This window comes from Triturus cristatus, chromosome 1_2 (genome assembly GCF_964204655.1).
Source record: "Triturus cristatus chromosome 1_2, aTriCri1.1, whole genome shotgun sequence".
Taxonomy (NCBI): Eukaryota; Metazoa; Chordata; class Amphibia; order Caudata; family Salamandridae; genus Triturus; species Triturus cristatus.
In genome coordinates, this window is record NC_140580.1 from 918,042,026 (window position 1) to 918,062,963 (window position 20,938).

At 47.2% G+C, this 20,938-nt stretch overlaps 1 protein-coding gene across 1 annotated transcript in view; it reads right to left on the reverse strand.

The window, feature by feature from the left end:
* Positions 1-20,938, reverse strand: part of GPR157 (G protein-coupled receptor 157) — a 124,051-nt gene that overhangs the window by 23,926 nt on the left and 79,187 nt on the right. The window contains exon 5 of the mRNA XM_085609743.1: positions 13,170-13,434. Within this exon, the coding sequence (XP_085465869.1) occupies positions 13,228-13,434 (207 nt within the window). The 3' untranslated portion in view covers positions 13,170-13,227. The remainder of the gene's footprint in view (positions 1-13,169; positions 13,435-20,938) is intronic.

Genomic DNA, 20,938 nt, shown 5'->3' on the forward strand with positions numbered 1-20,938 from the left:
GGGTGTGCATTAGTGTCTGTGCTCCCCCTACACTCCTGCATGGAGCTCTCCTTCACCATCCAGTCAGTAAGGTATGGGGAAACATGTAGCTGCCACCAATGCGAGGCATTTCACGAATACTGTGGGTGCTGACTTTATCAGTTCAAACACCTACTTTTTGGGATAATGTGGACTCTGCGCCGCAAACTAGAGATTTCTTGTGCCGTCCCTTGCTGAATTCACTTTGTCACTTGTGTCGCTGTCTCCGTGTCACTTACACCTTAAGCACCAAGTACAATTTCGGGTTGTCCCTATGCAAATTGAAATTGCCTACAGTGCTGTTACAACTGTTCTATTATTCTTTTGTGTTAACTGGATTTAATACAAAATGCTTTTTTCTAAACTTTTTGCCTGAGAGTCTTCCTTCTCTTCCTTTTTGTAATGTCTCGTACATGCTTTTTTACTTGTCTATTCTAAATGATACCAGTGGAGATTACTTGTTGTCCTTTGCATCTGTTGAGGAGCCTCAAGTCTATGATTGGTCTCAACTTTTGTCCTCGTTTTGGGATCAGGAAATACAGGGAATACACCCCCTTGTTGTGCTCAGTCGTGGCAACTTTCTGTATGGTCTGTTTTTGTAGCAGGTCTTTCACTTTTTGTTCAAAATATTTGAGCCTTTGAAAGATCTTTTCTTTGGTTTTATGGCTGGTGTTCTGTGTTACAATCCTCATCAATATCCGCATTGTATTATTTTTAGTACTAATTTGTCTGAGATGATTTAATTCCATTCACGGAGAAACCCTCATACTTTGGAACCTACTAGTTTTGCCAATGGTTTTAATATGTTAATGTAAATACATTACAAATGTAGAGCCTTTGAATGTGTTAAGATTTGTAAATCCTCTTTGCTTTAGTGCAATTTTGTATAGTAATTGACTTTACTAAGAGGTCTCGGCTTTAAAGGGTGAGTTATTGGGGTTGCCAATGCTCGTACGGTACACGTGAGCTGAGCTACCTTTAGGTAGCTCAGCTCACGTGCCGTGAGTACTAGTTGGGGGAAGATGTTCATAACGGGGAACGGTTGAGAGCTCTTGAGCGGAGGCTAAAGCCAGTGCAATAAAAGTGTTCAGATTATATTCTCATTAAATGCTTGTCCTCTCTCCTGTGAGCATAGAGTGATGCTCATATATGTACAATTTGAAATGACCAATTCTAATCATTTTAATCGATTACTATCAATATGATGAGAAGTACTCACAAAGCCAGTAGGTCTGGCTTGTTCTGGGCATATGCTGGTTATAATATGATATGTCAGATGCCTCGGTCAGTTCTCTGCCATTGCATCCAAATGCAGGTGAAGCAGCAGGCCGTGTAAAGCACAGGATTGTAGTTTCCATGTTTTCTGCCATGCCCTATATTACCTGGCCAACCTCCTTTTTCCATCTCTGATAAAGCACTGTGGTCCACAATAACAACATAGCTAAAAGTTGTATAGAGAGTTTTCTATAGTGCAAACTTGACCCAAATCGGGTATCGGAGCGCTTTACAAAGCACCAGTTGCATTACATGAGGACACATTCTTTTTTTTTTTTTGTTAGGCACTGGGAGATTAAGTGATTCGCCCAGAATCATAGGATGTTCAGCGTCACTGTCGAGACTCGAACCCAGTTCCAGAGATTCGAGGTCGACGCCCTAGCCGTTAGCCCAACTCCTTTCTTCCTCTAATGAAGCCAAATCTAAAACTTGTGGAACAAAAGAAGGAGAGGCCACTCTGCTCCTCTGCAGTGTCTCTGGGAGAACAGGAGCACAGTTGCTGGTAGGTGTCAGTGGGGGGTAGTTATGCAAGTCAGTGAAAAAAAAGGTGAGGGCCCGACCTCCGCTCTGTGAGACCCAGGACCATGAGTGTAGGTACCAGTGCCCTCTAGAAGTGGAGTTGCAGTATTTTTTCCCTGGTGAAGCGGATCCAAAAGTTGTGGACGTCATTTGCTCAATTGCAAAGCAGAACCAAATATCCTCAGCTTCTTTGGAAGTCAAATGCAAAGGGAGAAAGACAGGGAAGAGATAGCAACATGTAGTCTGGGGAAGAGGGGCGGAATCACGGGGGAAGTGAGACAGAATTACAAAGGAAGGAGGCTGGGGGAGCAACACAGGCAGCACACAGGGCATGGCAGAAGCAACGTGGGTCGCGGGGGCAACAATACATAGGGCGTGGGGGGGGGGTAAACCAACCTGAAGCATGGGGTGGAAAAGTAAAGTAGCAAGAGAGCAGTGGGTAGAGCATGGGGAGGAAAGTAAACTAGCAAGAGAGCAGTGGGTAAGGAATGGGGAGGAAAGTAAACTAGCAAGAGAGCAGTGGGTAAGGAATGGGGGGAAGTAAACTAGCAAGAGAGCAGTGGGTAAGGAATGGGGGGGGGGAAGTAAACTAGCAAGAGAGCAGTGGGTAAGGAATGGGGAGGAAAGTAAACTAGCAAGAGAGCAGTGGGTAGGGAATGGGGAGGAAAGTAAACTAGCAAGAGAGCAGTGGGTAAGGAATGGGGAGGAATGTAAACTAGCAAGAGAGCAGTGGGTAAGGAATGGGGAGGAAAGTAAACTAGCAAGAGAGCAGTGGGTAAGGAATGGGGGGGAAGTAAACTAGCAAGAGAGCAGTGGGTAAGGAATGGGGAGGAAAGTAAACTAGCAAGAGAGCAGTGGGTAGGGAATGGGGAGGAAAGTAAACTAGCAAGAGAGCAGTGGGTAAGGAATGGGGAGGAAAGTAAACTAGCAAGAGAGCAGTGGGTAGGGAATGGAGAGAAAAAGTAAACTAGCAAGTGAGCAGTGGGTAAGGAATGGGGAGGAAAGTAAACTAGCAAGTGAGCAGTGGGTAAAGAATGGGGAGGAAAGTAAACTAGCAAGCGAGCAGTGGGTAAAGAATGGGGAGGAAAGTAAACTAACAAGAGAGCAGTGGGTAGGGAAGAAGCATTCAGGCAACAGAGAGAGTGTAACATGGAGTATGGAAAGGGGGATGAGAAGCAGACTAGAAAGAAATTTGGAAAACAAGCATTCCCATGGAGTAGTTAAATAAAAGTGATAATTAGTGTAAAAAATGACAGGTGGAAGTACGCAAGTAAATCCAGGCTCCAGAGGAGGGACACACACAGGAAGTGGAAGTAAAGCCTACATACAATGACGATGCCAGTCATCATGGTATCAGACTTGCTTTGTCCCAACTAAGAGAAAATCGAGTTGGCGGTCTTGATAATTTGGAAACGGTTACCATTCTTATAGGAAGATGCGAGTCAGACGAAGCCATATCTGGGTAAGTTAAGCAGCAGAGGCACTGTGACAGTTTTAACACAGCCCAAATATCCAACTCTTTAGTTAGCGGATCTCCAACAGAGAAAAGAGACTCTACTCTCCTAAATTACTCATAAATGTTTGATGTCATGTCAAGCCAATCAAGCCAATGTTGGAAAAAATATGGGAAAATGTGGACTTTTCATATGACTTGTGCCTTTTTTTGCATGAAATCCTCAAATGAACGTATGAGGTAACTGAAACGGACCTATCACTCACTACACTTCTGCATCCCCAAGACAGCAATGGGTACGAGGAAACCTCCAAATAGGATGTGCTTGAAGGTATTCTCGCTAAGACTGACCTTGCCAGCTAGATGGACAGAGCAGACAAAACCAAATGAATGAGAATGGCCGCACAGCAAATGGGATGCACGTGCACTGAAAAACTGAATTCTGGTGAATGACAAGGTGGCTGTAGTAGTGCATGCTGGCAGCCCTTCCTAGAAGTATACTCAGAGGAACATACAACTTGCAAAGGTGTGAGAGAGAGAAGGGTTCAATGTCTCACAGAAAACAACCAGAGGAAATTGGGTACTTCAATGTCACATGCAACAGATCTGTAGAGGGGGCCAGTTAACATGTACCTGGTGACAGATACAGCTGCCCACCTCTCACTCAGCCAGAGCATCTTTATCTACAAATGAATACTATAGAAAAGGAAAATAACTGGGGGGACAGACTAGAAACCTAAAAGACATTGGGACCATGAGATGAATAGAATTATGGTTGTTGAGTTCGGAGGGGTTGAGGAGCTGAACTTGCTCACATATCTGCCCTCTGACCCTTCCCTCTGGAAAGTACTCGCTCAGGAGGGTTGTGGGCAGAGGAAGGGTCACTGCTCATCCTTGCGCAAGGCATTCCTCTGCAAGGGGTTGGGCAGAGATCGTGCCCCTCGCACCCTACCTCATGGTGTATTTTTAGACACCTCCATGAAGGCCAATACGGAGGACAAGTCAGGAGGAGGGAAGTCCAATACGCCAGAGACAGACTGGCATTAGGCAAACATAGGAAAAGATGGGCAATGGTTCGGGGTGTTCATCCATGCTCCGATTATCAGCCTGGCAAATTACAACCTAACTTGAATTAGGCAATCCATGGAGCACCCTTCAGGCTTAAAGTTGACTTCTGGCAAACAGATCTATTATTTAGCTCAAAAATTGCTGCCAGTCCTAAGATTTAATGTTTAAGTACAGAAATGGCGAAGGCTCAAGGTCAAAGGTAACCAGATGAGAGGCTCTGGCAAGAAGAACAGCAGCAACCTGAATTCATTTTCATGATCTTGCTACAGACCGCTCCAGCTAATACTATACTCAACAGAGGAAATCCTTGATCAAGATTGCACAGCTTTCTTGTCAGTCTCGGTTGTCTTGCTTGCATTTGTGGCTTTCTCCACTTTCTGTGTTTGACCCAGCCATGGGAGCTTTTTAGGTGTCGGGACCATCCGGTCGGCAGACCGGAAGTCCGGAGATTTAATGTCTTTGAGAAGAGGGGCTTGCACCCGCCCCTCTTCTCTCCTGTTCTCCATTGGCTGGCCTCTTAAATGCTGGCCAGCCACTGGAGAAGAGGTCCAGTCACTCCGATGATGCCCCGTCCTTTTCGGATCGGGGGGCGTGTTTTTTGCAACTTTTTGCATTCTCTCCTCCAGCCAATGGCTGGAGGAGAGAAAAGACAAACACGCCCCCCGAATCCAAAAATGCCACTGCCTTTCTTCGAGGCATTTCTTCTTGACCTCGGAGAAAGGCGGTGGTGTGCCTGTCTTCTCCCCCTGCTCTCGGCTCCCTCTGCCGCTCACCTGCACGATCGGTAAATATTCTGTTTTCTCGTTGTGGACCCGAGTTCACCGGACACGGCGGTAACACAACTGCTTCACCGAAGCAATACTTGCTTAGTTTCAACTCCATGTACCCGCTGCCCTGTCCTTCGAGGGGGTTTTAGAAACGCACGAATAAGGCATGTTCCGCACGACCGCTTAAAACTACAACAACGGTACGGTACTTTCATACAGTCCTCGCACTACACTTCTAACAATAAGGGTTACTTTTGCCCAAGCAGTGGCACTCATTTTATCGACCACAGAAGGATGCAAGGCAGAGCCAGTCTTTAAGGAATGTGAACTCTTAACTTAATGATGACGGTAAGTGTCAGCGGCGAGCGTTTAACTCACTGAGCCGTCCTGGCGGCCGACTATGACCGCTTAATTTGGATAAAACGCTAAATTACTGATGTATTATTGTCCCGGGCCAGCCCAATATCGATTGTCTGCGCTAATCCCTTCTGCCGAGCAACCATCGAGGGAGAATGCGGCTCACGGGGGGAGACCTCCCCGCCAGGTTAAGCGATTTCACGCCCAGGGAGCTCCCTCTGATGGGGCGGGGCTTGTTTACAGTCCCGGGAGCGACAACCGCTTATTTATGAGCGTCTCGGCTCAGAAGCCAGGAATGTGCTACACTGAGTAAGGGTGTCCTGGAGTGGTTACACAGAGACTGCCCTGAGGTGGTTGAAGTGAGTGGGGCAGTGAGACTTGCCCTGGGGAGGTTACAGTGAGTGAGGCAGTGAGGTTGCCTGGGGTGGTTACACATGGTGAGCCAGCGAGGCTGCTGGGGTGGTTGAAGTGAGTGGAGCAAGGACTCTGCCCTGGGGTGGTTACAGTGAGTGGGGCAGTGAGGCTGCCTGGGGTGGTTACACAGAGTGAGGCAGCGGGGCTGCTGGGGTGGTTGAAGTGAGCGGAGCAAGGACTCTGCCCTGGGGTGGTTAAAGTGAGTGGTCCGGTGAAGTCCTGGGGGCATACTACAGGGCCTGGTGTCAGTGGCACTCACCGACTGGGACTACGTGTAAACCATCTTTCGGTGACACTCTTGGATTTGGTGAATTCAAACAAAATGAAGGTAACACTCAAGCTAGAGACGTGTGCTTAGCTCCACCCCCACCCTGTGAGTCTGTCCTCCTTTTCTACACCATATGAACATTGCCTCCCAGGTGGCGCTGCAGCGGGCCAGCTACAGGGGGGTTCTGAGTGGTCGGCGCATTTGCCTGAAATGGACTTTTAGAAAGAGGAGATTTATAATCAGCTAAAAGATGCGTCGGCGGCTCTGCTGCTTAAATTAAAAGCCATTTATACCACACAAATGTAAGATGCAACTGCAACATTCTGTCCGAAACCCCACACTCCGGGAACTGAGTCCAAAGCAAACCATTTGTAAATGGTTAACTGGAATTTCCAAGACGGATAAACACGCCCCAGTTTAAACTTCGTTGCCACATCACTTTTCGTAGGAAGCTCGAGGCAAGACGAGAATTCACACTTAGAAAGCCTCGGGCTGCAGGGCAGGGGCTGCAGGGCAGGGGCCACAGGGCAGGGGCCCTGGTTCTACGGGGTCATGTTTGGACAAATATGGTCGGGGCAATAAGCCGAAATGTGACTCGTCCCTCCCACAGGCCTGCAGCAGTCCAGACAGAATTACCTCTTCCACTAGATTGCTTTGGAATAACACTTTTCCTCAATCTTCCCGCAGTAGCATTTGGTGTCGCTGTGCCGGTGAGCTAGCAGGCTTTCAAAGGTTTTTTTTGGGCTGTGCTGGAGCGCTGTCAGAGTGCCACGCAGCACCACTTCACAGCGCCTTACATCACTATGCACAGCGCTGGCCCGTCCTCGAAGCACACCAGCATCTCCGGTATGAGCCGTACTATATAAATACAGCGGGGCCCTAGAGATGTCGACAGCCGACATCTTAATTAATTATTTTTTGGAAATATCTTCGATCAATATAATAACCTAATCTGCGCTCCCTGTCCAGCCGAGCCTTAGCCCCCCCCCCTGCCCCACCTAAGTGCTGAAGAGGCAAGTCATGATTCCTGTCCTCTGCTACGTCACGTTCTGACATCCCTCCCAAGCGACCCACAGCTCTTGGGGCTGCTTCGTGCAACAGGCATCCGTGCAGGCTCTTTGGGCTGGCAGAGACCAGCTCTCCATTGCTGAAACTTGTGTGCGTCACTTTGCAGTAGCAGCAACAACACACAGCCGATTTGAAAGCAGAAGTTACTAATACAATCTATGTGATCTATGTCACCATTTAATTTATTTTATTTATTTAGTGCATTTTTATAAAGCGCGTACATTACCCAAAGGTGTCAGAGCGCTGTACAATAGAGCTGGTTACGTTAGTGAGGAATTAGCAGTTAAAAGCCAATTGCTCTGTTCGTAACCACATGCTGTGATTTGTTAGACTTCATGGCGCTTTCAGTTTCACAACACCAAACAGAGCGAGGAACAGAAAGGAGCAGTGTCTAGTTACTTACTGACCTATAGCCAAGCACCATTGGATCATAACAATAGATTTATAAAGTGAAATATATGGTGGCAGGGATCCTGCTAGCTAAGTCCAATGCAGGTAACAGCGGTTGTAATGTTCTGGTTATGTAATTTTATTTACTAAGGCGCACAACAAATATATTTGTTTGCTAATGCCCAAGCACAACCATTCCCAAGGTTGCCAAAGCAAACCATTTACACTTGTTATCACGCAGCAGTTAAGGGGACAGCATGCGCAGTCACGGACAATCGAACACATCGGCGCATGTTAAGGACACACTAAGGCATACATGCCAACATTTCAGAAGAGCAAAGTGGGAGAATTGTTGGAAAAAAATCGGGAGAATGGGGCCGTGAATCGGGTTACTGTCCTGTATGGGCTTTGGAAGTGTGCGGCTGCAGGATCGGACATTTGAAACGCAAATGCACGTTTTTGTCTTACCTTTCAGAAGCATGGAGCGCAATGGCAGGCAGAGAGAGGGCGATGCAAGTGTTGTGCACTGGCCTGGCAGGTTGCTGGCAGCGCATACACCAACCCCCCCCCCCCCCCCTCCCTCGTGTGTGGCACCTCGGGCTGAAACAACTTCCCGGGCACCCACACAGCCGCCCCCCAGTACTTCATAGGTCTTTAAAAGACCATTCCCTTGTTAATGGGGCTTTGTTGGATTTTCACCCCTCCTAGAGCCCCTGCATCGCCACTATTGCTGGAAGAATTAGCGCGTTACACAATACCAATCCCTGTCAGCTGAAACCCCGAGGAATCGGGTTTCTGGAGCTTGAATCGGGAGGCGGGAGACTAGCCTTGAAATCGGTAGTCTCCCGCCTGAATCGGGAGGGCTGGCATGTCTGCTAAGGGTCACAAAGTAGGCGTGTTAGGGAGAGTAAATTATATTGATGTATGCAGCATATTTAATTTTGCACAGTTTCTTTTACTTCTCCTCCTATAGCTTGTTTTCCTTCACACAGCCATCTGAAACCACTCTCTCCCGTGTTTACATAATTGGTTATAGACGCGATACAGTGCAAGGTTGCTCCCTTCCCCAGACTCTCAATGTTGAAGACAAAATACTCTATATTTTCCTGAATGTGATGCCACAGAATGTCGTCTGACTCAAAGAAGCTATTTCACTTCCACTTCCAAACTTCGTGTCAGGCAATCTTCCAACTTTCATTAGGCTTTGTAATAAAACCAAGCAGGAGGCTAATAATCGAAGGCTTGTTTTAGGATGTTGCCTTATTTGAGATACCTCGCGCTTACCTTTTAAGGAGCCATTGCTTTCCTGTCTCAGACTCTGCTTTTACATTTTCAACCCTGTATTGGTTAATTATGGTGACTTCACCCCAGCGCACCTCACAGGTTAAATGCATTTATTTTCTGTGGCAGACGTGGAGTTTACAATTCAACTTTGCATTGCTTTCCTGTCCCAGACAGTTGCTAGAGGCCGCTCTGCTCCTCCGTTGTGGCCTCTCAGGCTGTGCGGGCGAGGCCTTTGGAGGAGGGGGCAGGGTAGAGCTGGGGCTGCTGTATCTCCTTGGCTCTCAGAAATCCCAAACGGGTAAATGCAGCTCCTTTCTGCCAATCCCTTATCTAACTTTCCAAAACGGTCAAATGGAGACCAGCTCGCTGAGTCATTCTTCGGTACTCTGCTAGTCTAATACATGTTTGCAACATTTCTTCCGTCAGCCTGATTATTCTTAAATGCATGGTGACAAGAGGCTTGGATAGGATTCTTCCGGTTTCTCATTCTAAGTCATAGAGCGGCCATTGGGGGAGAGGTAGAGCCGGGGCTGCTCTTCAAGATGCTCACACACTGCATAGCTCAAGAAGCGCACAAAATAACGCCATGGCTTAACAAGAGAAGCGCAAGAATGTTATCTGAGCTTTTGTCACCATGCATTTAAGAATAATCTGGCTGATGGAAGAATTATTGTAAAAATTTATCGGACTCGCTGAATAACCAAGAATGGCTCAGCGAGACGGTCTGCCTCTGGCACTTTTGGAAAGTGGTGGAAGGATTACCAGATCCAGCTGCTTTTACCCAGAGCAGTGAATCGCCATTACATATGGAAATGCGCGATGAGAAAGGGACATTCCATTTGGGCTGCATACATTGCCTCGGAGAAAGGCGGTGGTGTGCTTGTTGGTCTGAGCAAGCATGGTGGTTGAAGGGCGCTATTCTTATTTCGAGTTGTGGGCCTCGAATTGCTGATCTCTCCATCAGCAAGGGGCTTTGGGGTGCTCCTTGTGACCCGCAGTGAGGGCGCTTCCTCCTCCATCAGCTGAATTTCTTGGGGTGCTACGTAAACCTCAAGTTATGCAGTCCGAGATGAGGATCGCCCCCTAAACAGAAGTGTTGACATTATATTTCGACTTGCTCACTTTGCGCTCCGCGGGAATAAAAATTCGTCCACCGATGCGCTACTTCCGAATCACATGACAGCCAATCCCACGCCTGAATGTATACTGGCAGTCGTCTGAGAGTGGAAAAGACTCTTAATCTGTAAAGTGACACAAGATTGGAGCATTTTCGGCACCTCATCCAATCCTACGCAGCTGCACAGAATTTGAATGTGCTCATTGGCTTTGAAGTACGCACGTGCCTCTGAGGTTACTATAAACAGTCCGCTAGCTGGTGGGAAATTGGGAACTATTACATTTTCAAGCGGATTAAACGTGAGTAGCTGCTAGTGTAAGGTAAGTGAATGTGTGACCGAACGGGCAGTAAAATTTTAGCTGAACGGTAACAAACTTCTTTGCAAACTCCTCTGTGACAGCTCTCCTGTTCTTGAGTTCTCTTAATGACTACGTTGCATCGCACACGTACACGTGCATTCTACTCTGCATTTCCCTACTGGCTAACGCTTGGAGGAACTCAACAGTTCTTGCCATATGGGCAAAAGTCCAGTGTTTTAGCGGTGGATATATATCTGGGCATGCAGTCGTTTAACTGTCTCATGGCTAAGGCCCACTTTACTTGCTGGGCGACGCTGGTGGTTGTGTTTGGTGAACTCGTTCCTGCAGCAGCTTTGATGAGGCAGGACTACTGTTCTGGGATCTGTGTTAAAAACCTGCACGACAGGCTCTCAATTTCAGCAGTCGAGGCAGGGCAGACACAGACAGGTGCTTGACTTCGGCAGGCTTTTTAGGTCTCGTCTCGAAGGCTGCCCCTTTTTACAGCCACTCTGCCTATGGCTGGAAGACGTAGCCCCCCCCCCCCCGAAATCTTTTTCAGCCTCCCCCCCCCCCCCCCGAAATGTGGCTCTAGTTGCCCGCCTGCATAGATCTTATGTGGGCTACACTTTGCATCTGTCGGTGTTCGCCGTCAGGGCTTAACAACAAGCATTACAATGCAATGGTTTCGGCATTGGTAAAGTTAGAGCTATTGGCATTGCTCATGACAATGCCGTTTCTTTAAATGTTTTAAAAACAAAAACAAACAAAAATAATGTCATGAGCAATGCCAATAGCTCTAACTTTACCAATGCCGAGACCATTGCATTGTAAATGCTTGTTGATTTCACCGTCAGTAGATTCGTAATTTTGTCCTGATAGGTACGCACTGCATCTAAGAAAATTGTCATGTTTAAGCAAGTTTGTTGCCTTTCAGTGCCTTCTAGTGGTCGTTAGAAAAACTGCAATAGAAATGCAGGCGCATCAACATTAACCTTCACACACACACTGAAGACTACTATAATCAATCATTTGCAATGCCAATTTTAAGTAAAGGTGAATGAGACGGACTGGCATTGTCAATACATGTTTTTATTTAGTGTTCTAGATCGCCATCATGCCATCTTCTGCCACTACAGATTGAGAGGGAAAATGGTATTCAGTTCAAAAGAAAAGGCTCCCAAACAGTCAAAGTTAATCAAACCGAATGAGTGATGTGGTTTCCAATACAGTATTCCTCTACTGCTGCCCTTGCCATCTTCAGTGTTCAGTAGAAACCTGCCCAAAGAGTCTCGAGGCTGGGGTTCAAGGCATGCCAAAGTCCTGGGGCCTGACACACTACCAGTTCTATGAGAAGGAGAAACCCACAGTCTTCCTGCAGCAACAGTTATATTTTGCAAACAATGAAACTTGAAACAAATTTCACTACTTTACTGTACCTGCTGGATGATTACCACCAAACACTTCCACCTACTACAGCGACATGCCAACTACCTCGGAAAGTGGTCAATTTAGACAGAAACAACACCAATATTCTCTAAATAGATTTTATCTTTCATCTGGTCTAATTAAAGTATAGTTTGTGCTTACCTATCAATAAGTATACATTAGTTTGACCATACCCTGGTTGGACAGGTGTCCACATGAATTTCATAATAGCACCCTGGCATGCCTAAGGGTTGGTGGAGTTGTCTTGCTTTCTTTTCAGCTACGCATAAAAAACCCAACCCAGAGATGTTGCCAGTATAAGAGCATTTTCCTAGTGGATGGTCAAGGTTAGTTGTGCAGTTTTGTACATTTTGTTAAAAAGTGATTGATAAGAGTTCTTACATGGTGCACACGAAGGTTTTATGGAGAGGAGCATCACCAGATTTGGCGACCCAAACCCAGGAAAGGAGGTGGAAACCAAGACAAACTTGTAGCCAAGATGGAAAGATGTAACCAAGAGGGTGACAAGCAGCCAAGGCTGAACCCATTGCTCCTGACCTTCACATGCACGCGATGATAATCCCTCATGGATACCAAAACAGCAAAAGACTTATACATTTTTAGAGCACAGGGCAGCAGCGGCCTGTCCGTATGGGCTAAGGGGCCGCAACCCCTACCTTTTTCCAGGCAAGGAGAGTCTGTCAGGCTGAACAAAGGTCAGCCCGACAGCCACTCTTCTTGCTCAGGTCAGGCAGCCAGGAGCTAGACATGTGCAAGCCCCAGGCTATCTGAAGAGAACTTTGCCAGGCTGAGGATTTCACAGCCCTGTGGGTGTGATGTCCTCAGCCTGGCAAAAGTGCCTCGAGGCCCTCCACTCTCGTGACAAGGGGGAGCATCACCGATTGCCTTAGGCATGGAAACTTCAGTTCTAAGCCTTGAGATGCCCAGGGCTGAGTGTCAATCAGGGACACCTCTTTGCAGAGTAGGGCGGGGTCAGAAGTCTCACTGACCCCATCCCATATGTGACAAGTTGGGGCTGCTGCCTTCCCTCAATGGCTGATCTAAGGTCAGCCTAAGAGGGAAGGCAGCAGTCACGACCATCCTGGAACCTTCAAGGCTTCCCTCTCCCTAGAGCTGCAGCAGGTCAGTGTTTTTATGGACTGTTTGGTTCGTGGGCCTATTTATGAATGTATGTGTATTTGTTAATGTGTGTTGTGAATGGGTGTGTGTGTGAACGCATGGGTATGAGTGAGGTGCAGGTGTGCTTGTGTGCCCCCCCAACCTCCTACTCCCATGGTAAAATTACAGTCCACCACTGGCACAAGGCATCCAATAGTGATTTGCTCAGCCTCATGCTCGCCACACACCATTAGCTTGAAATCAAGGAAGTTGAGAAGGTGCAAGCCTTAGATCACTCCATATCTATTTATAAGCTCGAATAACTCACATTTTAACAGGTACAGGTCTTGCCTGGGCCAACACTGGACCCTCCAGTGGCTGTACGCTCAACCTCTGCCAGGCTGCTGGCCTTCCAACAAGTCCTCTGGTTCTGCGATGCATGTGGGCGCTGGGTCCAGTGTGGTAGTTGCAAACCACCGTATGCAGGGGAAGCGGCGACAGCAGGCACAGGAGAACAGCCGCCGGCGAACCACTGCCGTGCACAGCACGAACATGATGCAGTTAGCACCACCTTGGAAGGTGTTCCCAATGCCCTGCAAAAATAATGAATAAGACATTTAGTTACATAAAGACACAATTATTGACTCAGTTGACTGGAGAAGTAACTGCTACAGACATCATGTTCCTCAGAGTAGATGAGAAGATGCTGCAGAAGCTACAAAATAATAAAAAAAGTGCCAATACAACCACAATGGCTACATATGCTGAGGGCGTGTGCAACCAGTACAGGGTATACATGCCTGCAGGCATTCCACGGCATGAATCGTGAACCAGCCTTTCAACATGTAGTACATAAAGAAATGAATGTAATAATACACAATTTCTAAGTTCCTGCAAAACGCACACATCTGCAAGCATTAGAGCCAAGTAGCTGCTGCTTGCAGGCATTGCATAGCACAGACTCCTGCAGGCCACAGACCTTCAGACCAAGTGACACTTAGTGTTCCTGTAAGCCCCTGGGCCTTTTATTCTGCTTCCACCCAAAGACGCTGCATGCCACACTCTCAAACAAGCCCTAGAGCACCATTGCACCTTTAAGGCACTCTGGAAGGTAAGAGTCCCATCTCCTCCTGCCACACACTTCTGCATGCCAGGGAGTCCTGTAGCTTCTGCCATCAACATCAAGCGCAGCATGGCACACACATCCGGAGGTTCCAGAGTTTTAATTGAAGGAATACTGGCAGGCATGGCTGGCCTGACACTCCTGTGAGGCCTGGAACCATGGCTGCTAGTGTGTTCTCCTTTGGTCCCCTTAACTCCTGGTATGCACACATGCGGTCCCTTGAGCCCGGCCGCTGCCGAGGTCTGTGGACACTGCTTAGCCATGAACTCCTGGAAGCTCAAAGACTATACGCATCCGCTTCCAGTGCATCGGGCTATTCACTGCACGCAGACCCGACACCCTCGCCTGAATAGGCACTTGCAGTAGCTGCACCTGAGGTTCAAACAGTGAGTGGGCTGTGAAAAATGGGACTGCCCATAATTTGGCACATCAAGGTTCAAGCGGCAAATACAGAACGGTGTCAGGGAGTATGGATGAGGGGGATGCCTCTTAAGGAACTGTCTAGAGGCCACTGTGACTTGACAACAGTGGGACAAACCCTCAGTGCAGGAACTAAACCAAGCTGGCAACCTCGTGTTAAGGGTTTATGCTTACTGCCCTACACAGAGACCACACCGAACGCAGGGTAGGGCATTGTGTGCACCGGTCCATGATGGATGGGACCGGTCCTTCCATATCCCCGTTCAAACCACAACATAATCCCTTTTCTTCTACTAAGGCACTGACTTCACAGCCTCATCATGAAATGTGCAAGACTGACAGCCCCTTTGTGTATTGTAGAGGCTGACACAAGCTTCACCTCGTAGCACACATGGGTGAAATCCCTGTTGATGCACCACTTCTAGGGCCAGGCACCAAAAGCTGCAAGAAGTTTTATGATGGCATGTCATTCCGCAGATGGATAATATGAAACAGTTTTTTGTCGTACAAAGACAGCCCCCTATCACTGCACCAAGTAAAGGGACAGTTGAACATCAGGAGCTGTATTACTGAAATGTCGTGAGGCTTAATGGGTGTATGCATTGTTTTTTTGTGCTCCAGGGCAATGCATTTTAGAACACTTCTTGAACGGGTGCATATTTTGCACCTGTGCAATCTTGGTAACAAACGGCCCCATGAAAATGATGGATCACCTGCCTCTGTCCCTGTGTTGTATCACAAAAGCCAGGGCAGTAGCAAACAGTCTGCGGGTTGTTGCATTGACTGCGCGCTACTTTCTATGTGAGCTGCCCTGTCTGCGTGCTACTTCCTATTTGAGGTTTCTTATGATTCACAGTGAGGCAATGAGAGAGAATAGCCCCGCTTTGATGTGATTTGTCGGTGAGAGGGTAGTGCCTGAGGGTCAGATACAGAGCTCTTCTTGCCAGGGTGATTGGCTGAGGATCTCAGAGGGCCAGCCGAGGATCTACAGTGGCCAGCCGAGGATCTACAGCAGCCAGCAGAGGATCTACAGCGGCCAGTTGAGGATCTGAGAGGGCCAGATGAGGATCTGAGAGGGCCAGATGAGGATCTGAGAGGGCCAGCGGTCTACCTTAGGATTGCCTACAGTTGTCTGAGGGACTTCATGGATTGGATGGGGATTTAATAGGACCACATGGGCATCTGGGGGAGCTGTGACTTCTTGGTCCAGCAAAGCGCCTCAGAGAGTGAGCATAGGATATCTGTAGGAAAGAAAAGGGAACAGGTGGTTGATGGTAAATCAGTTGAGGCTGAGAGACTCCCATGGGCCAGCAGAAATAAACCGAATGGGACAGGTGGCCTACAGAGTGGCTCTCGGGGATGGCAGAGGATCCAACAAGAGTGGCTCTCAGGGATGGCAGAAGACCCAGCAACCAGCCGCTGCCCCACCGTAGCAGTAGATTTGTGCCTCCACTCTCCCCCAGCATACACTGTTGGGGCACGAGGAACTGAAGATAGACCCATACTTCTACCTTATCTCCAACACAGACTGCAAGAGAGAGGAGAGGCCAGTTCAGAGCAGACCCCAATCTACCTGCACCAGTTGTCATCGACCATTGGGCCAGATGGCCACCTGAAGTATGCCATCCCTCCAGGGCCAACTTTCTACTTTCCCTGCTAAACCTATTCCATGCCTCTAGTTATTGCTGTCCAGGCTGTAGCTTTTTCTGTTTAAAAGCAAACACTCTAGTGCCTGTTCTGCATTAGAGGGAAAGCATAAACTCATGTGCCTCTTCTGCGTTAGAGGGAAAGTATGCACACTCGTGCCTGTTCTGGGGTAGAAGGAAAGCATGCACTTCTGTGCCTGTTCTGCATTAGAAGGAAAGCATGCAATCCTGTACCTGTTCTGGGTTGGCGGGAAAGCCTGCACTCCTGTGCCTGTTCTCTGTTGTCACATGGCTGGTTTAAGTCCGGGGGAGAAACACTGCCATTTTCCATGCACATGTTTCTTAAGTTTCCTTCTTTTCTACACGTTGACTTTTGACCCATATTTGCTTCCATGACTGTGCAGGATATGGTTCTTAGAAACCACATTTGGTTACATTTTAACTTCATTAGCACTTTATAACAACACCTTGAACATCTAGTACAAGGGATAAAGTTCACTGTGCAAATGTTGTTTGTTGAGCATCTGGTAGGCTATAAGAGGATAAACAATGACAGCCTAGCCGAAGTCTCGGCATGGTGGCATGGATTTGTTTATTATATATACATAAGTACTTCCATATTCAGATCAGAGGAGCACTCTGCTGTTACCGCAAGGTCACTGCTTGTCAGAATTCCAGCCCAGCTGTTCCCGTTTCCATCTGTGAGGAGGGATGTCCAACTTGTGACCAAGACGGGCCCCTGAAGACACTTACCCTCAAGTAATGGAAAGTCAGGTCATTCAGTAGGGGGATTTTGTCTGATCACCCGCCCTAGGCAACTAAGTTAAGGAGCGCATAGTAGGGGTACACTATATACAGTGCTTGTATGCCAGCATATGTACACACTGGTTTAGCACAATGGTGGAATTGTTAATCCTTTTCACTATGGTCGTGATGCCAATAACTTATCTGTCGACTAATCATTGCAGCACATATATTTTATACAAGAATTGCAACAATTCAATAAATATTGACACCTTGTATATCTCTTTGGGTATGTATGAGTGACGGAGTGAAAGGGTTCTAGATCTGTTACCACGATTCCTTGGGGGAGTCAGGATTAGCATGTTCTGAAGTTGCACAATCCATTTATTTCCTTCCTAGGTTCAGGTATACTTAAGGTTGCATTGTGAGCTAGCAGGATAATAGGCCAACACATTCTGAAGGGATGCATAGAATCAGTCTAGCACCATCCAAACGTTTATGCTGTCCAACAAATGCACAATTCCTACAGCGAAAGTAGACGCCATACAACACTACTGAAGAGAAAGCATGCACTACTATGCCTGTTCTGCATTCGAGGGAAAGCATGCACTCCTGTGCTTGTTCTCTATTGGAGGAAAAGCATGCACTCCTGTACCTGTTGTGTGTTAGAGGGAAAGCATGCACTACTGTGCCTGTTCTGCATTCGAGGGAAAGCATGCACGCCTGTGCCTGTTCTGCATTCGAGGGAAAGCATGCACTGGTGTGCCTGTTCTGTGTTGAGGAAAAGTATGCACTGGCGTGCCTGTTCTCTATTGAAGGGAACACGTGCACTGGTGTGCCTGTTCTGCATTAGAGGGAAAGCATGCATTCCTGTGCCTTTTCAGCCTTAGACGGAAAGTATACACTGCTGTGTCTGTTCTGTGTTACAGGAAAAGCATTTACCCCTTTGCTTGTTCTGCATTAGAGGGAAAGCATGCAGCACCCCTGTGCCTGTTCTGCATTAGAGAGAAAGCATGCACTCCTGTGCCTGATCTGCACTACAGGAAAAGCATGCACTGCTTTGCCTGTTCTGCGTTATAGGGAAAGCATGAACTGGTGTGTCAGTTCTGTGTTACAGGGAAAGCATACACTCCTTTGCCTGTTCTGCATTAGATGGAAATCCTGCATTTCTGTACCTGTTCTCTATTGGAGGGACAACATGCACTCCTGTGCCTGTTCTCGATTGGAGGGAAAGCATGCACTCCTGTGCCTGTTCTCGATGGGAGGGAAAGCAGGCACTGCCTCTACTGGACCTCTATCTCAGTGACGTAGCTAGGGGGCGGTGCGCTCAGGGTGGCACTGTTTTTGGGGGCGGCGGACGTGACCAATTTGTGTCTGTCTAACACCATCCCTCCGCAAACATGTCATCTGTCGGCTGCCAGCCACAACCCACCCTCCATCCGTGGAACAAGTCATCTATTGGCCACCCCTCCCCTTGCTCTTACCTGCACCAGGCGGCAAACTTAGGGTCCGCCCTGGGTGGCAGAGGGTCTAGTTTTGCCACTGCTCTACCTGTACTTTGTGCGTTAGTGAACCATGTGCTCCTCTTGCCTGTGTTGCTCTAGTGTGTGTGTGATGGAAGCAGTTAGCGGCACTACAGGATGTGCTAGAACATCTAACAACTAGATGACGACATACCAGTCAATATCAGGATTGTTCAGTTATCTTTAATCAATTTTGACCAAGTTGGAAAACTAAGATTCAAACCTAGTTAGGTTCGCTCCCAGGTACGAATGAAACCTAGCTACAACACAACACCTTCCATTCAGGAACCACGAATGAGTATTCACGGTTTCGGCGGACAATGAACCAGTTCAGAAATCTTTGGAAGTTCTCAGAACAGCTGCAAAGCCTGAATTAGCTTCTCTTCCTCGAAGTGACCAGCTTTTTCTGGTGATTTTCAAGTTCTGCAAGATGCAGGGACTCCAGCACGGCAGACGTCTCTGCTGCTACAATAACTGGTTTTATGTATTATTTGCCTACACAGTGTCGCTGCTTTGCAACATTGTAACATATTTCCATTCAGAGATTTTTGTTGTTCTTAGGCCATTATTGAACACAGTGGACCTTGGGACATCATATGCTAATAATCGTGCAAAATGTTTGTCTGGACAAGATAAAGTCATTCAAAAACTTGTTTACGGAGTTCTCAGCAGCTCATTCCTCCATAGGCAAATTAACTTTCCTTATTCGGAGAAGTGGAATTCTGGGATGAAAATCAGACAAGTCATTGACTGAATGTTCATAAGAATCATTCAGATAGAATGAGGAGTAAGATTTATTTGGGGGGGGGGAGGGGAAGTAAAAAAAAAAAAACGCGCCATCGTACTCTAAAGACACACCAGATAATCATGGCAGGCTAACTCCTGAGAAAATCCATTTATTCAAGAAATTCAGGCAACTATAACTCACGCAACCGCAATCCTCTGCTGATGACGTCAGATATTACATCACTGTATTTAGACACCTATTTACCCATGTCTTCTTCCATTAATCTTTAGCTATACATATATTCCAAATATTTATTTTTCAGAAAGACACATATGTAATCAGTGATGTAATATCTGACGTCATCAGCAGAGGATTGCGGTCGCGTGAGTTATAGTTGCCTGCACTAACTATAACGGGGGAATTTCATTGGTTTTTTACGAGGGAAATGTCCAGCTAACTATAACATGTGTGAAATCTATGGTTTTTTAAGTGAATTTGCAAGGTTTTTAAAATGCTAATTCCTAATTATAACGTGTGTGAAACCTATGGTTTTTTAAGTGAATTTGTACGTTTTTTTATATGCTAAGTTATGTATTTATTTATATATTTTTTTTCAGGTGCTTCACCGTGCGCGCACCGTGGGTGTTCGGTGCGCTTCGCGCACCGAGCACCCACGATACATTGAGCGTGCCGTGCGCGCACAGTACGCGCACCCCGCTCTTTTTCGAAAAAAAAAAAAATGTTTTTCATCCTTGGGGGTCCTTCAGTGACCCCCTAACAAAGGCTAGGGGTTCAGGAACTGTCCACCCTGCCCCCTTTTCACATTCTCCACCTTTGTTTTTCAAAACTGCACAAGCGTTTAGCTCCTGGGCCCGGAGCAATTGCCAACAAAAGGTCTGCTGGCACAACCTTCTCCAAATTGCTCTGCCCAGTTTGGACAGACAACTAGAGTGTGGCTGGTGGAATGGTGCAAGTCACTTGGAATTGCTCTCAACTTGAAACTACGAATTACACAGTAAAATGTGTTTTTCTGTTTAGCATCTGTGTTTGACGACCTGCATTCCATGGTCCACTGTCGCTGAGAAAGTCAACATGAATTTTGAAAAGGAAAAGCAAGTTTACACAAAAAGTTAAAAGGAGAAAACTTGACTTCATAACACATTGTTATATCACAGATATTGAATCCTAAATGAATTTATCATCTATCCCTGGATCTTCTGCATAGGGTCTACCAGAACTTCTTTTTTTTTCTTTTTCTTTCTTTTTCTCCCGAGTTGAAATTCAGTGTGCGCAGGGAAAGAGGGTTAAAATCAAGAGAGCCACTCATTATTAAGGCTCCCTCTTCTTGAATGAAGGTAGAGTTTTTGATAGGGTGAAAGTAAGCAAAGTGCACTTCCTCCTTGCCCACAGGAAACAAGAGCATATGCTAATATCGGTGAATGCAATGTCAATGTACACCATGATATAAGCCTGTGAGGAAGACCCCGGGTTTGGAGTCACGACCACCACCCGAACCCCAACTGAGCACGCATGGATGCCTTACCGTATGGAGGAGGACGGCATCTACACAGGAAATAATCCAAGACTTCTCCTTCCTGCAGAACGAGGCATGTAACCCGGAAACAAAACGTCCTGAGGGAGGCAGGGCGGATACACCGCCCAGCCCATCATCAACGCTGGGCAAAGGTCATGCTGGGCAGAAAAGCGGAGGAGAGAACATATCCGGGGTGTCAGCCAGGAGAAAGCATCCGGAACAGGAAGACGTGGACTAGTGGAGAAACGCAGAGACACCACCTGACACCGCTGTGACCGCCAGGTTCGAAAACGCAGAAGAAGAGGACTTTGAGGTTCCTGAGATGTGGACAGAAGACTGGTGGATCCCGGAGGACGCACGAGCCGCCACAACTCTGGGGA